The sequence below is a fragment of the Medicago truncatula genome, unplaced genomic scaffold (genome assembly GCF_003473485.1).
Source record: "Medicago truncatula cultivar Jemalong A17 unplaced genomic scaffold, MtrunA17r5.0-ANR MtrunA17Chr0c03, whole genome shotgun sequence".
NCBI classification, from domain to species: Eukaryota; Viridiplantae; Streptophyta; class Magnoliopsida; order Fabales; family Fabaceae; genus Medicago; species Medicago truncatula.
Genome location: NW_024340364.1, coordinates 56,845 through 74,816, shown reverse-complemented (window position 1 = coordinate 74,816; position 17,972 = coordinate 56,845). Strand labels below are relative to the sequence as shown.

The window sequence follows — 17,972 nt, the reverse complement described above, 5'->3', positions numbered from 1 at the left end:
ATCTCATATTACAATAATGTACATGAAATGGATACTTATATACTACAATATATGTATCAATAAGTCAAAATCACAACTCAATTTTAAGGCAAAAAATAGCAAAGAATAAAGATGAGCACTGCCAAATTCCATTAAGTAATAAACCATAAATATTTTGTTAAGTAAAAATTAATAACAGAACTATTCATGTTCAATTTGTAAAAACAGAGGAAATTTTCTAAACTATGCAATGAGTAGGGACTTGCTGAAATGTAAAGCTTCTTTAGATTCGGAGAGCTTGAAATCACGCAAAGGATTACAAGTATCTCTTTCATATCGTCAAAACATACTGGATCCATTCGAATAATCTCGCAATATGCCTTAGGTCATGATGACCTATGCTCAAGTAACTTCAAGAACGTGCAAAAATAAAAAAATAAAAACGGGTTAGCCATGCATCATAAAAGAACACCATCAATTTGTTGATAACAATGATGGTGAAACTATATGCAAAACGGCGGTGAATCAACTTAAAAAATAGATTAGGTACACCTCCAAGAAACTTAACAAAATTGCAATTTGCACTCGGCTCAACATGCCTGACAGGGCCGTTCGGCATATACATAGAAACAGGTATTTCAACGAAAAGTGGCATATCTACAAGACAAATGTCCTTGAGTGCACCTTTGAGACACAAGTACTTGTGCTTGTAAGAGCTAAACAACCACAGCCGCGTGTAAATGAAAAATTCTCCATCGGAGAGCAACTTGAAATGAGTCTCTCAATCGAAAATTTCTTCCGAGGATATTAAAACACGTTCAAAGTTTAGGCTCTTTAAACACGAAAATTTATTAAAACTATGAGTAGATCGAACTCACAGCACGAGAGCTTCAATCGAGTCAGTTTCTCACTACTGAAAAGGTCGGAAGGCATTCTAAAAAAATTCTCCAAAATGGAAAGAATCCACTGATCTATTTCAGGAAAGCTCTTCAGGAACCTATGCGTAATTTGGAACTTGTGAACTGGTCCTTTGTTAAGCGATAGCACCATGCAGATAAACTCGACAAGATGTTGCTAAGAACTTCTTTGTCTTAATAGAGAGGAACACATTTTTCATCAAAAACAAGTTGAGGAATGGAAGTTTTATTCTTGGTCAGTGATCAAATCAAGACACAAAACATTTCCCATTTTTATGAATCCAACTGAATTCCAACTCTATTCTTAACAGAAAAATCTAAGAAACTACGCAAACCAATTTTGAATTCCTTTATGTTTATGAGTCCACAATTCAAAATATCATGCTGCTGATTGAAACATATTTTGATTCGTAGTGCAATAAAGACAACATTAAAATCATTGAAAAATATAGGGTTAATAGTATTTTTCACCCCTGTAATATATGTTATTTCCGGTTTTCGCCCTTATAAAATTTTCGGTTTGATAAAAATTCCGGAAAACACCCCTAATAGGCCATTTTTAGATTATTTTTTTTCAAGAAATTTTGGTTTTGAATGGCCTATTAAGGGTGTTTTCCGGAAAATAAAAATTTTACGAGGGTGCAAATCAAACCGAAAATTTTATAGGGGCGAAAACCGAAAATGGCATATATTTGGTGAAAAGCACTATTAACCCAGAAATATAAATTTTCCATAAACACAAAAACACATGCAGAATTTTGAATAAACCTTTCATGAACTGATTTTTAAAAGTGTAGCTGGAAAATTTAAAGCCTGTAGTTTTTTGACACAAGTGTGACTCTTCTTTTTCACTTCAGAGTTTAAATTACTGGTATCTGCATTAACCGCATTCCTTTGAAAAAACTTTGATTGTATCAAATCTAAAAACGAAGGGCTCTTCGTGAGACTTAAACTGAGAGGGCTAGGCTTACCTAGTAAAGATGTATCAACACTCTGCTGTTAATTATAGAATACGCAAAAAACATGAACAATGAGAAAAAGAAGTTATAAACAAAAGTGAACCTTAAGTAAAATAAAATCTACTCAGACATATCAAAACCAAATTTTACGACTTTAGAATCAATTTTGACTCCTCATAGAATTAAAGAATAAGTTCAACTGTTATTTATCATGAGGTATTGAAACAATAATGTTTAACTGTTATTCTTAACTTGTTTCTCGGGGATTCTTTACATTCTTTTAGTTTTTAACATTTATTTGACGGTATCAACTATCAAGGATCAAATTGATAGATAAGACAATAATTAAAGGAAAAATTTAATATTGAGTGACATAATCCAGGGACCAAATTTATATAATATAGGGATCAATTTGACAGTGTAACAATTTGTAATGACTTTCATTTAAAAAAAATCAAAGAAATTTCCAATCAAATATGTCCATGTACACGTGGAAGTTGATTTGAAAGTCCACGTCAGCACTACTAATGCCCAGATTTAATCGAGGGGTATGATATTTATAAAATTCAGGGCGTGTTACCTATTTCGAAAAACTGAGAATAAAATTGATCATGCAAGCAAATTTAAGAACCAAAAAACTTATTCACTAATAATTAAAGATCAATATAGTTTAAAATCACGATAGTATTCCACAAAGAGATATCTCAATTCTTACCAAATGCAGATCTTTTCAACTTCATCCAGATCATCGAGTTCTCATGATTGGATTCTGGAATGAGAACATGATAATAATGTAAAGCTATACAACACAATGAATAAAAAAGGATCACCATGAACATCACCTAAAGCTATATGCTTATTAACGATACAAAGGGCTAAGATGTGACAAAAAAAGAAGTAAGAATCATTTAAATCAAATAAACTTTAATACAAATAATCATAAATAAACTTACAAAAGATGTAAATGGCCTTAAATGGGAAGCAACTGCGGGAAAGCAGGAACATAGGCAGTAAATGGCCGGTCCGAAAATTGCATATGCTTTACTTTTATCATAGGAAATTCTTATCAAAATTTGTCATAGCTTTGAAGATTACTACCTATGAAGCACGGATACGGACACGGACACCGGATACCGGATACGACACGGACAATGACACGTCTAACACCGCTAATAATTTGAGAAAATTACATAATTCAGTGCAATTACAAGTGTCGGTGTCAGACACCGGAACACACCTAATCTTCATAGATTACTACATAAAGGATGATGATGACATATTGCTATGAACATTGCATCCCAGTAATGAAAATCAGAGTCAAAAACTCATAGTCGAATGAGAAATTGAAACACAGTCAGAAGCTCAGATAGCGAGCAGTGTCATTCCAAGTCAATGCAAGTTGTGAATTAAGCAAGTATCATGACCTAAACCAAACACTTAATTTATATCATTTTCAATTCTTATCAGATCTGAAACAAAAGAAAACAATATCAAACACATACCATTTGTTTTTGCTTTTGTTGTGAAGATATCTTAAGAATGAATGTTTCAACCCATAGCTCCTGCAATTGCAATTGCATAGTTTTATATTACATTCAACTTGTCTGCAAGAAACATTAATTAAGATTTAAATCCAAATTTCCATCAAAGAGAGATTCTTATATTCATAATCTAGTTGTAGGATCAAACCCAGTTGGGTTTCAAGTTACATTGACAAATTGTCGAGAAGATCTGATGATGGTCTAGAACAAGATTTACAGGTTACTACTTTTGCTGGTTTTCTTATTTTACGTCAATCTTTAAACTATGGCTATCTTAACAATTCAGTTATTTACTAGATCAAACTTTATGACCTATGATTGGTCTATCTACTGATTTAAAGATTCTGCACCTATCAATCTTTCAGATCGTCTAAACCAAGTGCTTCGATGGGCTTTAGGTTCTGTTGAGGTTCTTTTTAGCCGACATTGTCCTATCTGGTATGGTTATGGTGGAAGACTAAAGTGGTTTGAAAGGCTTGCAAATATTTACACCACATTTTATCCACTCATTGTCATTCCCCTTCATGTACCGTAAATTGCTAGTTTGTCTTCTCACTAACAAGTTCATCATTCCATAGGTTTTGTTATTTAATATGAGCGAATCTAAATTCGTCTTCTTAACTTAACAAATTTATTTTGCTTGCAGATTAGCAACATAGCAAGTGTATGGTTTATCAACATTGCCAAATTTTTCTTGGAGATGCGATGGAGCGGTGTTGGAATCGACGAGTGGTGGAGAAACGAACAGTTTTGGGTGATCGATGGTGTGTTAGCGCACCTTTTTGCCGTGTTCCAAGACCAGCTAAAAGTAGTTTTCAGAATCGACACAAACTTTACCTTCACCTTGAAAGCATCAGATGAAAACGGAGGCTCTGCAGAACTCTACTTGTTCAAATGGACAACACTTCTCAATCCTCCAAAGACACTACTCATAATAAATTTGGTAGAAGTTATTGCTTGTATATCTTATGCCATCAATAATGGTTACCAATCATTGGGTCTACTCTTTGGTAAACTCTTCTTTGTATTTTGGGTCATCATTCGTCTCTACCCTTTCCTTAAAGGTCCTACCGAGTATCATTCATCTCCAAAAAAAAATCAATCATCTTATGGGAAATGTCCCTAACTAAATTCACCACATTATATGTAAGGATTTCCAAGTTATCTAATGAAAGCTACACAAGACATGAATTTTTTCATTCATCTTATTTGGAGATGAATGATAATCCATAAGACCTTTAAGGAAAGGTAGCGATGAATGATAACCCAAAATGCAAAGCAAAGTTTACCAAAAAGTGGACCCAATGATTGGTGACCACCATTAATAGCATAAGAAATACTAGCAACAACTCCTACCAAGTTTATTATGAGAAGTGTCGTTGGAGGAATGAAAGAAGTGTTGTCCATTTGAACATGTAGCGTTATGTAGAGCCTCCTTTTTCGTCTGACGCTTTCAAGGTGACGGTCGAGTTTTTGTCGATTCTAAAAACTACGTTTAGTAGACCTTGGAAAACGGAAAGAAGATGCTCTTACACACCATCGATCATCCACAACTGTTTGTTTCTCCACCACTTGTCAACTCCAACACTGCTCCATCACATCTCAAAAACAAATTTGTTGATTCTGATAAACCATATACTTGTTATGTTTCTAATCTAGAAGAAAAATAAAATTGTTAAGTTTCTAGACGGATTTAGATTCGCTCATATTTCGATTAGTCAAAATACAACTAGTCCAAACTTGATTTTGTGAATGCATGGTTTCACCGGAGGCAGACATGGCGAGTCTACAAATAAATGACACAAACAAACACAAACATTGGACCATCACTGACACAACACAGGCACCCATAATAATTGTATGAGATCACATGTGTCAGTGTTGTGTCGGTACATATATCGAAGTCAATAAAATTCAAGTTTCAGTACATAAAGTCATATGTTGGTTATGAAAATATTTTCTTGGAACCAAAAAATGTAGGAGAATTATAATTCACTATGGATATCGTACTTAACGCATTTCCAATTTAGATAAATTAAACAAAAGAAAGATTAACTTCATTAATATTAATATTAACCATGTATGATATGACTGGTTATACTTAATCACTTGTTTGGTTACTGAATTATGTGTATGAAGAAATAAATAACAAACTTGTGGAATGATATGAACTTGTTAGTGAGAAGGGGAATGGCACTTAATGGATAGATTTTGGTTGAAGGAACCATCTACTCTGCTGTTTTTATATTATGATTTTGTACTAGTAGTGGTTCTATATACTATCCTATTGTATATACCCACCTTTTATATACTATATTTCTATATTCTATCATAAATAAATATTTTAGATTAGGTTAAGTTTGTTACCAAGTTATGCAGATGTATCTGTAATTGATATTTAATACTCGTGAATATGTATAACTTTGATATTTCTTTTAGGAGAAAAAATTCAACTCAATTTATTAGATAGTAAGTTATTGTACATATAGTTTGTATTCTGAGGTTCTCTCATGTACACCTTATTATGACGAAAATCTTTGGTTTGGTATATAATTTCATTTTGCCTTGTTAAAACAAAAACTATATATAACATGCTATTTATGAAACCCATTTGGGATTGGTCTAGTGGTTGGCTTGGGATCTTGGAGTTTGCTCCTCCAAAGGTCTCACGTTCGATTCCTTCTGGTGCCAATTTTGGTGGGCTAAGTCGCTTGCTCTGGCTTTAAACGGGGCCCCCGCAAGTGGGCGGTGGGATTGGTCCCCTCGGATTAGTCGGTCCTTGGATCGGATACCGAGTTTTAAAAAAAAAAAAAAAAACATGTTATTTATGAATCTGCATTTATTTTGAGCTAGATGATACACATGTCACATGTTATTCAAAATTTATATAACATGTGTAAATATAACATGTGATACACATGCTATTCAAAATATATGGATCTGCATTTTTTTTGTGTTAGATCATATTACTTACATATGTGATATGTGCTTCACACGTATGTATTGATTTTGTTGCACGTTTAGATTAGCTTATTTTGATGAAATACTTGATCAAAATAAGTTTAGATTATACTAATTATCGTTTTCATTCGGTTTCTGTTAGAAAGTAATAGTTATCGTTTAGATTAGCTTATTTATATAGTTAGCTTATTTTGTGTTTGATAAAATAACAATAATTCAAAGCAAGTAAAACGAAATAGAAACATTAAAATAAATATTATTCTTACCTAAGAGGTGGGAAGCTTTCACCGATCCTATCACGCTAGTTATGTTATAACGTAGTTTGTTCCCTATAACAAATTACAATTACTAAGATATAAGGAATTTGATAAACAGAGTTACGTAGAAAAAGGAGAGAAGAAAATCACCTAACCCCAATGCATAGATATAGCGGCAAACCCTAGCAGAGAACGAGAGACAATAAAACCCTTACTTGCAAGTTAAGAGAACGAGAGCCGAATAAATAGCGTAAAATAAGACATCAAACTGGATATTTTTTATTTGGGCCATGTAAAAAGTGGTCCAAACATTAACCTCTTATTTAGTAATTGTTTATTTCCCATTTGAAATTGCTATTTTCCCTGCTACCTCTAGTTCATCGACATTTAACCGTCGTAGGAAACTTTCAAAGTCGGTTGAACCAATTTAAAAAGTGACCGACGTTAGAAAAAAAAATTCATTTATATTAATTTAGAAATAAAAGAAATTAAATATCTGAAAATTAATTTTCAAATATTAAAAAAAATTCAAAATTAAGAAGATTTTTTAAAAAAAAACAATCCTCGAACATATTATATTTTGAAATTTTTGAAAAAACTATAAAAAAAAAATCTGAATTGAATTAAAATTATAAAAAATAAAAAATATAATATTAACTAAATTTTTTTTATTTTGAAAATTAATTTCCATTATTTTATTTTATTTTATGTTAAAAAAATCTTCATAATTTCGTAAAAAAAAATATGATTTTTTTCTAATTTTATTAATTTTGAAAAAGATTTTATAAAAATTCAGGAATAAAATATTCGGAAAAAAACTGAATTTTTTCAATTAAATTCAGGAAAAAGATTCTATATTTTTTTAAGCTATTCAGGAATAAAATATTCGCACAGGCCGGCCGGTGACATGGTCTTCGTCGAAGATAACCCATCGCAAAAATTTTTATGTTTTTGAGCTATAATCAAAATAAGTTAAATGCCAACCAAAATAAATTGTGCGGTGATGAAAAAGGAACTTAAATGCCAGTCACATAACCATATTCGTTCAGTTGCTGAAAATATAATGACATAATTATGGCAGAAATTGTGAATTTTACATCATCAATAATTCATAAAATGATTCTTTTACAAACTTTCCTCTAACGGCAACTCATCCTTTTCAAATGGCAGAAATTAAGAATTTTTGGACATGGAACATAAGATTGAGAACATAGAGGTAAGATGGGGTTGTGATTGTGAAGAAAGAATACCAAATTGCATATGTCTCTCTCTATGTGAAGAATAAAGATGTGGCTTCTCATTCTTCCGATGTAGTTGTCAAATGAGATTTCCGTAATCGACGGCGTTATTATCAGCAACATGTTTGAGTTGGAGTGAGTGGTGGACCGGTGGTGCGTGCGATGATACAGTGTGAATATTTTGGTGAAGAAGATAACGTGAATGGTTTTTAGGAAGTGAGAGAACGAAGAGAGAGAAGACAGGGAAAAAGAAACTTACATATAGTATTTTACAAAATTGCCCCTTATAATGGAGTGTGTGCAAGAGTGATTGCTAGTTAAGGGTGTATATGTATCACCACTCTTATCTAAACTTTCATACAATCAGCGTGTCACGTCATCAGAAAAAGGTGACTCAGTGTGCCACACCAGCGAATATGCACAGTATGACCTATAGGGGTATTTTAAAATAATTTTTTATTACAAGGACTGAATCTGAAGAAAAAAAATTAAATGGACAAATCTTGAAATGGCCTATATTGTTGGTCTATATGGCTAGATGGTTACCAAGCTAGAGGGGGTTAAATAGCTTTTTGAAAAACTTTTTGGAGATTTGATAAAAAATAGATTTTAATGAAATCGACTTATTGGAAATTTGCTTGAACAATCACAAACAATGAATCAATAAGAATCAAAACTATGTGGAATAAGATTTTATCTTAGAATTGAGAGATTCACGATACAAATCTTTTTAACTCAATCAATAGTTAGTAATCCTTGAACAAGATATAAAACAATACACAATTTCAAACCAAACCTATATGACAATATGACAATAAACCTAATTATCAATTGAAAACACAAAACACATGAATTTGAATAATATATTGGTATTGCAATTAATTGATCCAAGTGAAATTGTTTTAACCTAAATCAAAAGGATTTAGATTAATCTATTGAGAAAACACTACTTAGATCAAAACTAGCAATTCACAAATCAATTATTCAAATAATCAAGTGCTATAACAAAAGTAGAGAGAGAGAGAGAGAGAGAACATCGATGTTTATAGTAGTTCACCCTTGTTCGTCCTCGCTAAGGGCTAACTCTACTCTACTTGATGAAGTACGCCTTCACCAAGGTCATCCACTATGTTTGAAAAGTTGATTACAATGTTTACAAGAGTTCCTTCAAATTAAAGCCATAATTCTTCAACTCCTATGTAAAACAAACTCCCCCAAACTTCAAGTACCCCTTGAATTTGGTGCTCCTTGAATCTTCGGATCCTTGAATTACTCGTGCACTCCTTCGATCTCTTCACTTGAGTTTTCAATGCTACGTCTGGTAAACGAACCCCCTTCAATCTCAAGAACAGTTAGAAAGACCCTCAAGCCCTTTGGAGGTGAATGAGATTATTCAATTCCTTTGAATCCTTGATTAAACCCAATCAATCTTCTTGAAAGAACCAAACTACAATCCCTATTAGCACCCTAGATAATCTATACGCTCAAAGACAAAGTGATTCTAAGAAAAATGTTTAATCTTGAAGAATGTATGAGCAATGAGTTTTTGAGACTTAGAGAGAATAGATGCAAATGATTCAATAACTTTGGAGTTGTGGGAAAACGAGTATATATAGTAAAGAAACAAAGACTCAATTTTCGTGCCAAAATAACAGACTAAATCGATTCATTTAATGTCTGAATCGATACAGACAGCAAAAAATAAAGCAGAGAAGCAAGCAGCATGAAACGATTCAATGCATATATGAATCGATTCAAGTGAACCCAGGATGAAGATGGTACGATTCAAAGTGCTTATGAATCGATTCAAACATAGGTCGGAGAGTTCTGTGAGACGATTCATTCAGAAAAGAGACGATTTAAGTATGAATCAATTCTCCGTGCACCGGACACGTAGCTTACCGAATCAGTTGCGACACCGATGGGAATGCATGCTACGAAAGATAGGGGTGTGAATCGATTCACCTGAAGTTAGAGACTTTGGTGAATCGATTCAGATAGATTTTGAGTCGATTCAACTGATCTAAAATGATTTCTGACACTTTTTCAAAAGACACCAAACAACAAGACCAAAATACAAAGATTCCAGGATGCTTTAACATGCTAGCTATAAGACAATCATCAGAAAATTAAACTAAGCTAAGCTAAGCAAAGGAACATAATCAAAAACATATTAAACTAAGTAGTGTAATCTTCATATATTACAGGGGGTAAACACTGTTAACCCTTCTCTTTTTGTTGGTTTTGATATGTGTTTTTGTTGACCACTTTTCTTTGATGTTGCTATGTTTTTTTTTGTATGAAAAGGGTGTTGGTATCATCTCTTTGCATATAAAAATAATTATCATATGAGTCAAGTCAAAATCGATGGATAGGAGATTTAAAGAAATGTGAGTTTTCCTTAATTGATGGAAGGTTAGGTGAAGACTATTATAGTTGAGAAAGGGTCGGTCCATTCTTTGTCGAATCTGTTTTTTTTTTTTTACAAAAATAAAATGATATTCATTCATTCAATTTGATAGAGTCAATTAAATACAAACATCGCTAAAAACGTAAAGGATTAATCTACAAACAAACTTACAACACCCAAGTTAATAGCATACAACAACAAAATGCCTACAAATAATATAATAAAATCTAAGTCATCAAAATACCCATGCTTCCGGATCTGCAACGTTGACACCCCAATCATTGATTGAATTTATAATTGACTGATGCCGATCTTTAAATAGGAACTAAACGAACACCACGACAAGACGCGAAATCAACTGCTGCACAAGTCGACTAACAACACAACGCCGCCCTTAGACGACGAAATTACAAAAATTTGATATATGTGAAAACCACTTGTTTAGATTGAAAGAAAAGAGGAAAATATGTAGAGGGGTGATTTTAGGTCAAAAATGACCTAAAACCACCCCTTCTCTGTGAATGAAGGAGAAGTTTAGAGAGAAGTTGAAGTGAACGAATTTTGTCTAGCCTACTTATCGATGACAATTAGACGCATCTAATTTTATTCGCAAAAAATCGATATTAAACTAATTCACACAAATATAGCATTTTGGATATTCGCTTGGTTATGATAGTTCTTAGTGTGGATTTGTGTCGTTATAAGCGAAGAGTCTTGTGATATTGTTTCTTATCTTATGAAGCTGATCGTTTATTCACAATATGGGTTGGGTGTTTTAGTATCAGATAACTCAGCATTATCATTATTCTAAGAAAAACATCAAATAACTTACGCTACAAATGCTGCGGACTGTGGTGTCCAAGTAACTCAGCATATTCCACAAAATTTTGAAAGGACAAGCAAAAACACTAGCAGTGAGTTAAAATATTTTATTTTTAAGCGAAATAGCAGACCTGCAGAAGAGATAGGAAATCCTATGAACCAGAGATTAAGAGATTAGATTATATTCGAACACCTTAGGAATCAACTACTGACACAAAAGGGTAATGATATTTGTACATCTATATGGTGACAACTTTGGTGACAACCTTGGTTTTCTCAATTCTTATTGGTTAAAAATAATGGAAAGAGAAAAAAGAAGAGAAATGATAAAAACACAATGTGAGTATGAGAGAAAGTTGTCTAAAAGTTGTTACAAAATGGTTGTACAAATATCATTTCTCGACACAATAGTAGAAAGTGAGCGGTGACATTGCACGTGCACCTTACATACACATGGCTTGTACAAGTTTTCATATATATCTTGACAGAAATTGACTCAAAGTACACCATTGGATGCTAATTGTAATCAAAAAATAGATAAGTAACAAGGAAAATGAGAAAAAGGCATAAAAGAATGCATGACAACATAGTCAAAACTCAAAATGTTTAATCTCCGCGGATGAAATAAATTTCTGCTCTGGTAGAAGCTCTTCGAAATTTCATCAGTTCGACCACCATTTTCAATTGACAATCCAAATCATACATAGCAGGAATGATACTCATTGTCTCCAGCATAGGTGAACATCCAAGCAAAAATCTGATAAATTCGATCTCATGTGGCATACCGCTCATTTCTGTCAACTTCACAAGTTTAAGCTGACCAAGTATAGAATCCGAAGGGCATTCTTTTTCCCAAAAATCCAAACCTGCATATCCAGCATACGGGGCATTTGATATGTTTGATGAACCCTGCCAAAGTCAATTGCATAAAACATGCAGTAATAAACCTTAAATATTTGATTATATTAATGGTATTTAAAAATAACAACTGAATTATGCTGCAATGAGTAAGGACTTACCGAAATGTGAAGTTCTTTTAAATTAGGAGAGCTTGTAATCAAACGAAAGACGACAAGTATTTCTTTCATATCCTCAAAACTTACTTGATACATTTCAATAGTCTCTAAATTGTTGTACATTATAGCAAGATGCCCTAGGTCATTACCTATGCTCAAATACTTCAAGAACGTGCAAAAATAAACTAGAGGTTAGACAAACATAACAACAGAACAAACAGAACACCCCCTTTGTTGATCACAATGATGTAAAAACTATATGCAAAAGTAGTGTTTCCCAACTTAACTAAATAAATAGATACTACTCCGAACTTGGACTCGATTGTAAGCAAAAAAATAGTGTTAACCAACTTAACTAAATAAATAGATACTACTCCGAACTTGGACTCAATTGTAAGCAAAAAAATATCTAAATTTGTTGGATTCAAATATAAGCAATTGCCAACTAATCTATACACATTTAATAGTATTATTCCAAAAATACCCTTACATTAACTTTTTTTAATGTTGTGAGGAGATGACCATTATAACTAGGAGTACGTCAGTAAATATATTTTCAATTTTACATGAAATCAAGAAAATGAAATGCACTTCACTATCATCCTTAACAAGTAAGAAAATATATGTTTGAAAAATAATGAATTCAGAGGTAGTAAGAACAAAATGTTACCTTTGTGAAGTCAATAAGACCAACAAGTCTCTCGAGGTTAGGCACACCGCCAAGAAACTTGACAAAATTGCAAGTTGAGCTTTGCTCCATGTGCTCGTCAGTCATATACATAGCAACAGATAATTCAACCAAGAGTGGAGTATCTACAAGACAAATTTCCTTGAATTCGCCTTCAAGGCACAAGTACTTGAGATTTGGAGCACGTACAGTAAGAGCTAAACAGTCAAAGTATGACAGCGATAAGTTCTCCAATAGAGGGCAACTTGAAATGAGGCTCTCAATTGCTTCAGGGGATATCAAAACTTGATGAAGATTGAGACACTTCAAATACGAAAATCCCTTAAAACTAGCAGGCGGATACAACTCGCAGCGCGAGAGCTCCAATCGAGTCAATTTCTCGCAACTAAAAAAACATGACGGCATTCTAAAGAATTCACCTTCTCCCAATTCAAGATCCAAATCTTTAAGATCATTTCTCGAAAGGAAAAGAATCCACTGATTTATAGCAGGGCAGGTCTGCAAGCTTGTATTCACAATTTGAAACTTATGAATTGGCCCTTGGTGAAGAAACAGCAATCGGGTAATAAACTCAACAACACTTTTTTGAACAACTTCTCGGTCGGTTGAGTTAGGGTAACATTTTTCGTCGAAAACAAGCTGAGTAATTGTGGACCATTTGTACCGCCATTTACGCGACAAAATGCTAGTTCTAACAGCATCTCTTATAGGAAGTTGTATCAAAATGGTTTCTATAATACTTTGAGGAAGGTCACTGATCAAATCAGGACCCGAAAAATCATCCATTTTTATGCTTCAGCTAAAACACAACAAACAAAAGAGAAGCTAAATTAACTCAATTTGCAAACAATTGGAGTGAAAAAATGCAGCGAACACTTAGATCTATAAATCACATAATAATATCACAAGTTAATACAAAATTATAAAGAAAACATTTTTGTGAATTATATAATAAAGTGAACATTTTGAGTGAAATGAACAAAAATTGAGAAAAAAGAATAAACTAACCAGAATTGAGACATGGCAGAGGCGAGATCTGGTATTCAAAAGAAGGAAGTGAACTGATTCATTTGAACAAAATTATGATCTTTTAATTGAATTGGTGTCTCTCTCTCTCTCTCTCTCTTGTGTTTGGGTTTGGTGGGATTTAGATGAAGATGATGAGCGCATAGACAAAATCTCGTAAAAGTAAAACACTGCCCCGATGAAATGAACACAACCCTGTTGCATGACTCACTTTCATTTAAAACAGTAATATTTGACACAACTTTGATTTATTCTTTTTTTTTTTTTTTTTTTTTAGGAATTTGACACAACTTTGATGAAAACTTTTTTTTTTTTTTGTCAAGTAGTCTAATGGTTAGAACTCACACATTTTAAATGTAGAGGAGTGAGGTGTCCGGAGAAAGATTGTAGAATGAACTTTTGGAAATCTGACCTGAACTCGCCACGGCGAGCAGAGGCTCTCGCCTCGCGAGTGACCCAGAAACAGAGTGCCTTGTCAGGATTTTGCGATCTGTGTCGCACAAGTTGTTAAGGGTTGAACCTTGGGGTAGTATTGAGACTTAATAATGATGTTAATTATAATCTATGAAGCTGTTTAAGATGTGTTGATGTTGATTATGATGTGATATAATGTTATGTGCATTACTTGAATTATGAATGTATATTTGAGATGTTGTTGACTTGCATTTGATATTATTATGTCATGCTGTTTTGTATACTGCCTATGTTGTTGTTGTTATTTAACTAAGCTGCATGAGTCGGTCTAAGTTGATGAAGACGATGATCTTTCCAAATTATTGGATTATATAAGAGGTTGTCCAATTAAGATGTTTAAGAGGTCGAGTCCATGCATTAGCATTTAATTGTTGGGGCTTGATGCCCTGGAGCTTTGTACTCAACACGATTGAGCTTTGGCCTAAATAGCGATGGGGGCTGTAACGCCCACTTTCGTTTAATAGTTAATTAATCGAGTTTAGGCAATTATATTATAATTATATAATATATGCATGATTTTGATATGTTTTGATGATATGATTGATGACGTGATAAGTTATGAGTTTTGGAGGATTTGATTATGATATGAGATTTATTTTATTGATAAATAGAATAAAGATTTGAAAATAATATAAAATATTTAGTTGAGGGTTGTTTTGATATTTTAGATAGTTTTGGGGGAGAAATTGAGATAAGATAAGTAATTAGGAAGAGATATAAATAGAGAAGACCTAATTGTTAGAAAAACGGATTGTACGTGAAAACTTTTGGAAAAGGGAGAAAAAGCTTTGAGAGGAGCAAGAGACCAAGAGGGCTGCGATTTTTCTTCATAACCAGGTAAGGGTGGGACTAATAACTCAGTAGCATTAACCTCTGTAATTCTGATGATTAGTTGACATAGTTAGGATTGATTTAGAGAAGTTTTGGAATTAGGTCAAAACCCTAAGAATTGAGAATAAACGGTAAAACTTGTTTAGATTGATGTAAGAATTGTCCTGTAACCTTAGAATATGTTTAGGATGAATTCTGGAATCAAAACCAAGCTTAGAACCATGTGAAACGTCGGATTTTTGTGTTTTTAGGAAGCCTGGCCGTAGCAACATTCATCGCTCGCCACGGCGAGCTATGATCCTCGCCTCGCGAGGGATGAAGATTCATCGCTCGCCACGCGAGCCTTTCCCCTTCGCCTCGCGAGTTGTCTGGTGCAACTCGCCATGGCGAGCAACCTTTCCTCGCCTCGCGAGCTTAGGCAGAGTGCATGTCATATTTCGTGTTTCGACCTTTTTAGTTGGACCTTGAGTGCCTTTGAGTACCTGAACATACCTAGTATTGATTAGGGATGATTTTAGGACAGGATTGAACCCAGAACAACATCAGTTTGGGAGATTAGTGTTACTCGCCATGGCGAGTAAGTACTCTCGCCTCGCGAGTACAACCAGAAGGTAGTTGCTTGAGTGTTTGTGCGATCTGTGTCGCATGTGTTGATCAAGAGTGAACCCCTAATTGGCATTGAGACCTAGTGATGATGTTTACTGCAGCCAGTAGAGTTGTTTAAGACTATATTGATATTAATTGAGTATGAACTAATGTATTGTATATTCATGCAAGATATGAAGGTTTGATAATAATGCAATTTATGTGCTATTGATATAATGATATCATCTTGCTGTGTGACTTGTTATGCTGCTTCTGTTATTTAACTAAGTGCATATGTATATGATAATGTTTAGCTCCAAATTATTGGATGCATGTTGATTACGATGATTACGTGTTCTGTTCATAAGTGTCCATGCATAGCATATCATTGAGCTTAGTCCTCACCACGAATATTAGGAGCTTTGTCCTCCGCACGTTTTATAGGAGCTTTGTCCTCCGCACGATTAAAGTATATTAATACTTATGATGACGATTGGTACCACATGCATATAAGGAGTCTAAGAGCATTGTCACATTGTCATGATTAAGATGCCTTGTTGATAATGATTGAATATGTGATTACGTGATAAGTGTGATTTGATATGTTATGATATTCCTAATTATTGAACAAACGATTACGTGATAACTGTTTAGCAATTATGCAAAGTTAATAATGGAATGATTATGTTGTTAATTTATGATTCTCAATTACATTGATTAATGTTATTGTATTATGAAATCTCACCCCTTCTGCTTGAAAATGTTGCCCTTCGTATGGGTAACTTGCAGGTGATCGTGCTTAGTGTGCAGTTGCCGTCGTGAGTGGCCTTGCCTTCACTGTGTCGTCTAGGTCGCTCTGATACGTAACGGGATGGGGTTATATGCTATAACATGCTTCATTCTCTTACGTGGATATTATGTCATTTTTATTATGTTATGGATTATGAACTATTTTTGATGGGGCCTACGTGCCAAACTGATTTATGATTTTTTGAATTAAATATTCCGCTGCTATGTTAAAGATATTGTGAAGGTTAAATTATTATTTAACTGTTTATGGATTACGTTTCTATGTGATATCCCGTTTATGGTTTTTACTCTGATAATTGTTTATGAAATTTGTATATTGGGAAAACGGGGTGTTACAGGGGCTTGATGCCCTGGAAGTATATTAATACTCAATAGCGATGGGGGCTTGATGCCCTGGATTGGTACCACATGCATATAAGAGGTCTAAGTTTCATAGTTGCATATGTTGAGTCGAAGATAATAAGTTGTGAAGTTGTGATTATTTATATGAATTGTGAATGAAGTGATAAATGATACATTATTATCTATGATGAATATTATGATGATTTTATGTTGTTAAATATAATTGTTGAATTATATGTTTAATATTATTGTTTTGTGAAATCTCACCCCTTCTGCTTGGAAATGTTGCTCTTCGTATGAGTAACTTGCAGGTGATCGAGAGTAGGTTGTTGTGTTTTCTGTCGTGAGTGGCCTTTCCTCACTGAGTCTTAGGTTGCTCTGATACGTAACGGGATGGGGTCTTTGATTGCATGCTTCTATTCCTTTACGTATTGATTAATTGATTTATGATTAAGTTGTTTGACCTAAATTTATGAGGTGTTTGATGAGGGCTGCGTGCCAAGACTATTTATGTTGAAGAACTTAATCCGCTGCTATTACGTTGATGATTTATGTTGAAGGATAAATTGTTATTTATCTATTTATGATTTTTAAGAAGTGTGATATCCCGTTTATGTGATGTTTTACTCTGATAATATGTTTGAAATTTTTATAAGTTGGAAAAACGGGGTGTTACAGAAGGAGAGTGGTTGAAATGATTTTTAAGCTTTTGTCTAATAGATATAGCTTAAACATAACAAACCTTAATCAAACATTTAATGCTTGAGATTTTGAGGAGATTTCTGGATAATCAACACACTAAATCCTACGTGTGTGATTTTCTGACCCAGAATCCAAAGGTTAAACATTCTGATCTTTAAGGCCCTTAGTGATCAGTGATCAATCTTTATTGGAATTTTTTATGATTTGCAATTTATCTTTAAGAAAATTGAATCTATCTTCAACAAGGGGTTTTGTAAAAATGTCAGCTAGTTGATTTTCAGTATCAACAAAGCTTAATACAATATCCTTTTTCTGAACATGGTCTCTTATAAAATGTTGCTTAATTTCAATATGTTTAGACCTAGAATGTTGTATTGGATTTTTAGAAAGATTTATAGCACTAGTATTATCAAA

General features: G+C 33.4%; 2 protein-coding genes across 3 annotated transcripts; one reads left to right on the top strand and one right to left on the bottom strand.

Moving 5' to 3' along the window:
• Nucleotides 1–3,733: 3,733 nt before the first annotated feature.
• LOC25479986 (cellulose synthase A catalytic subunit 3 [UDP-forming]) lies at nucleotides 3,734–4,522 on the top strand (the record flags this gene model as incomplete). The annotated part of the gene is given in 3 exon segments (XM_039829738.1): nucleotides 3,734–3,918; nucleotides 3,920–3,974; nucleotides 4,043–4,522. Coding segments are annotated over 3 exon segments (720 nt in total), but the record flags the coding sequence as incomplete, so codon positions are not given.
• A 6,712-nt stretch (nucleotides 4,523–11,234) lies between these two features.
• Nucleotides 11,235–14,017, bottom strand: LOC25479988 (F-box/FBD/LRR-repeat protein At1g13570). Of its 2 annotated transcripts, none has more exons than XM_039829740.1 (4): nucleotides 13,797–14,017; nucleotides 12,771–13,595; nucleotides 12,104–12,262; nucleotides 11,235–11,993 (listed from the first exon to the last, which is right to left on the bottom strand). In XM_039829740.1, the coding sequence occupies exons 2-4, from the start codon at nucleotides 13,572–13,574 to the stop codon at nucleotides 11,691–11,693; spliced, it is 1,266 nt and encodes a 421-aa protein (XP_039685674.1). In that variant the 5' UTR covers nucleotides 13,575–13,595; nucleotides 13,797–14,017; the 3' UTR covers nucleotides 11,235–11,690. The 2 variants fall into 2 exon arrangements, with proteins under 2 accessions (XP_039685674.1, XP_013443027.1); XM_013587573.3 differs by having other exon boundaries at nucleotides 12,771–13,587; nucleotides 13,797–14,016.
• Between the last annotated feature and the right edge of the window lie 3,955 nt (nucleotides 14,018–17,972).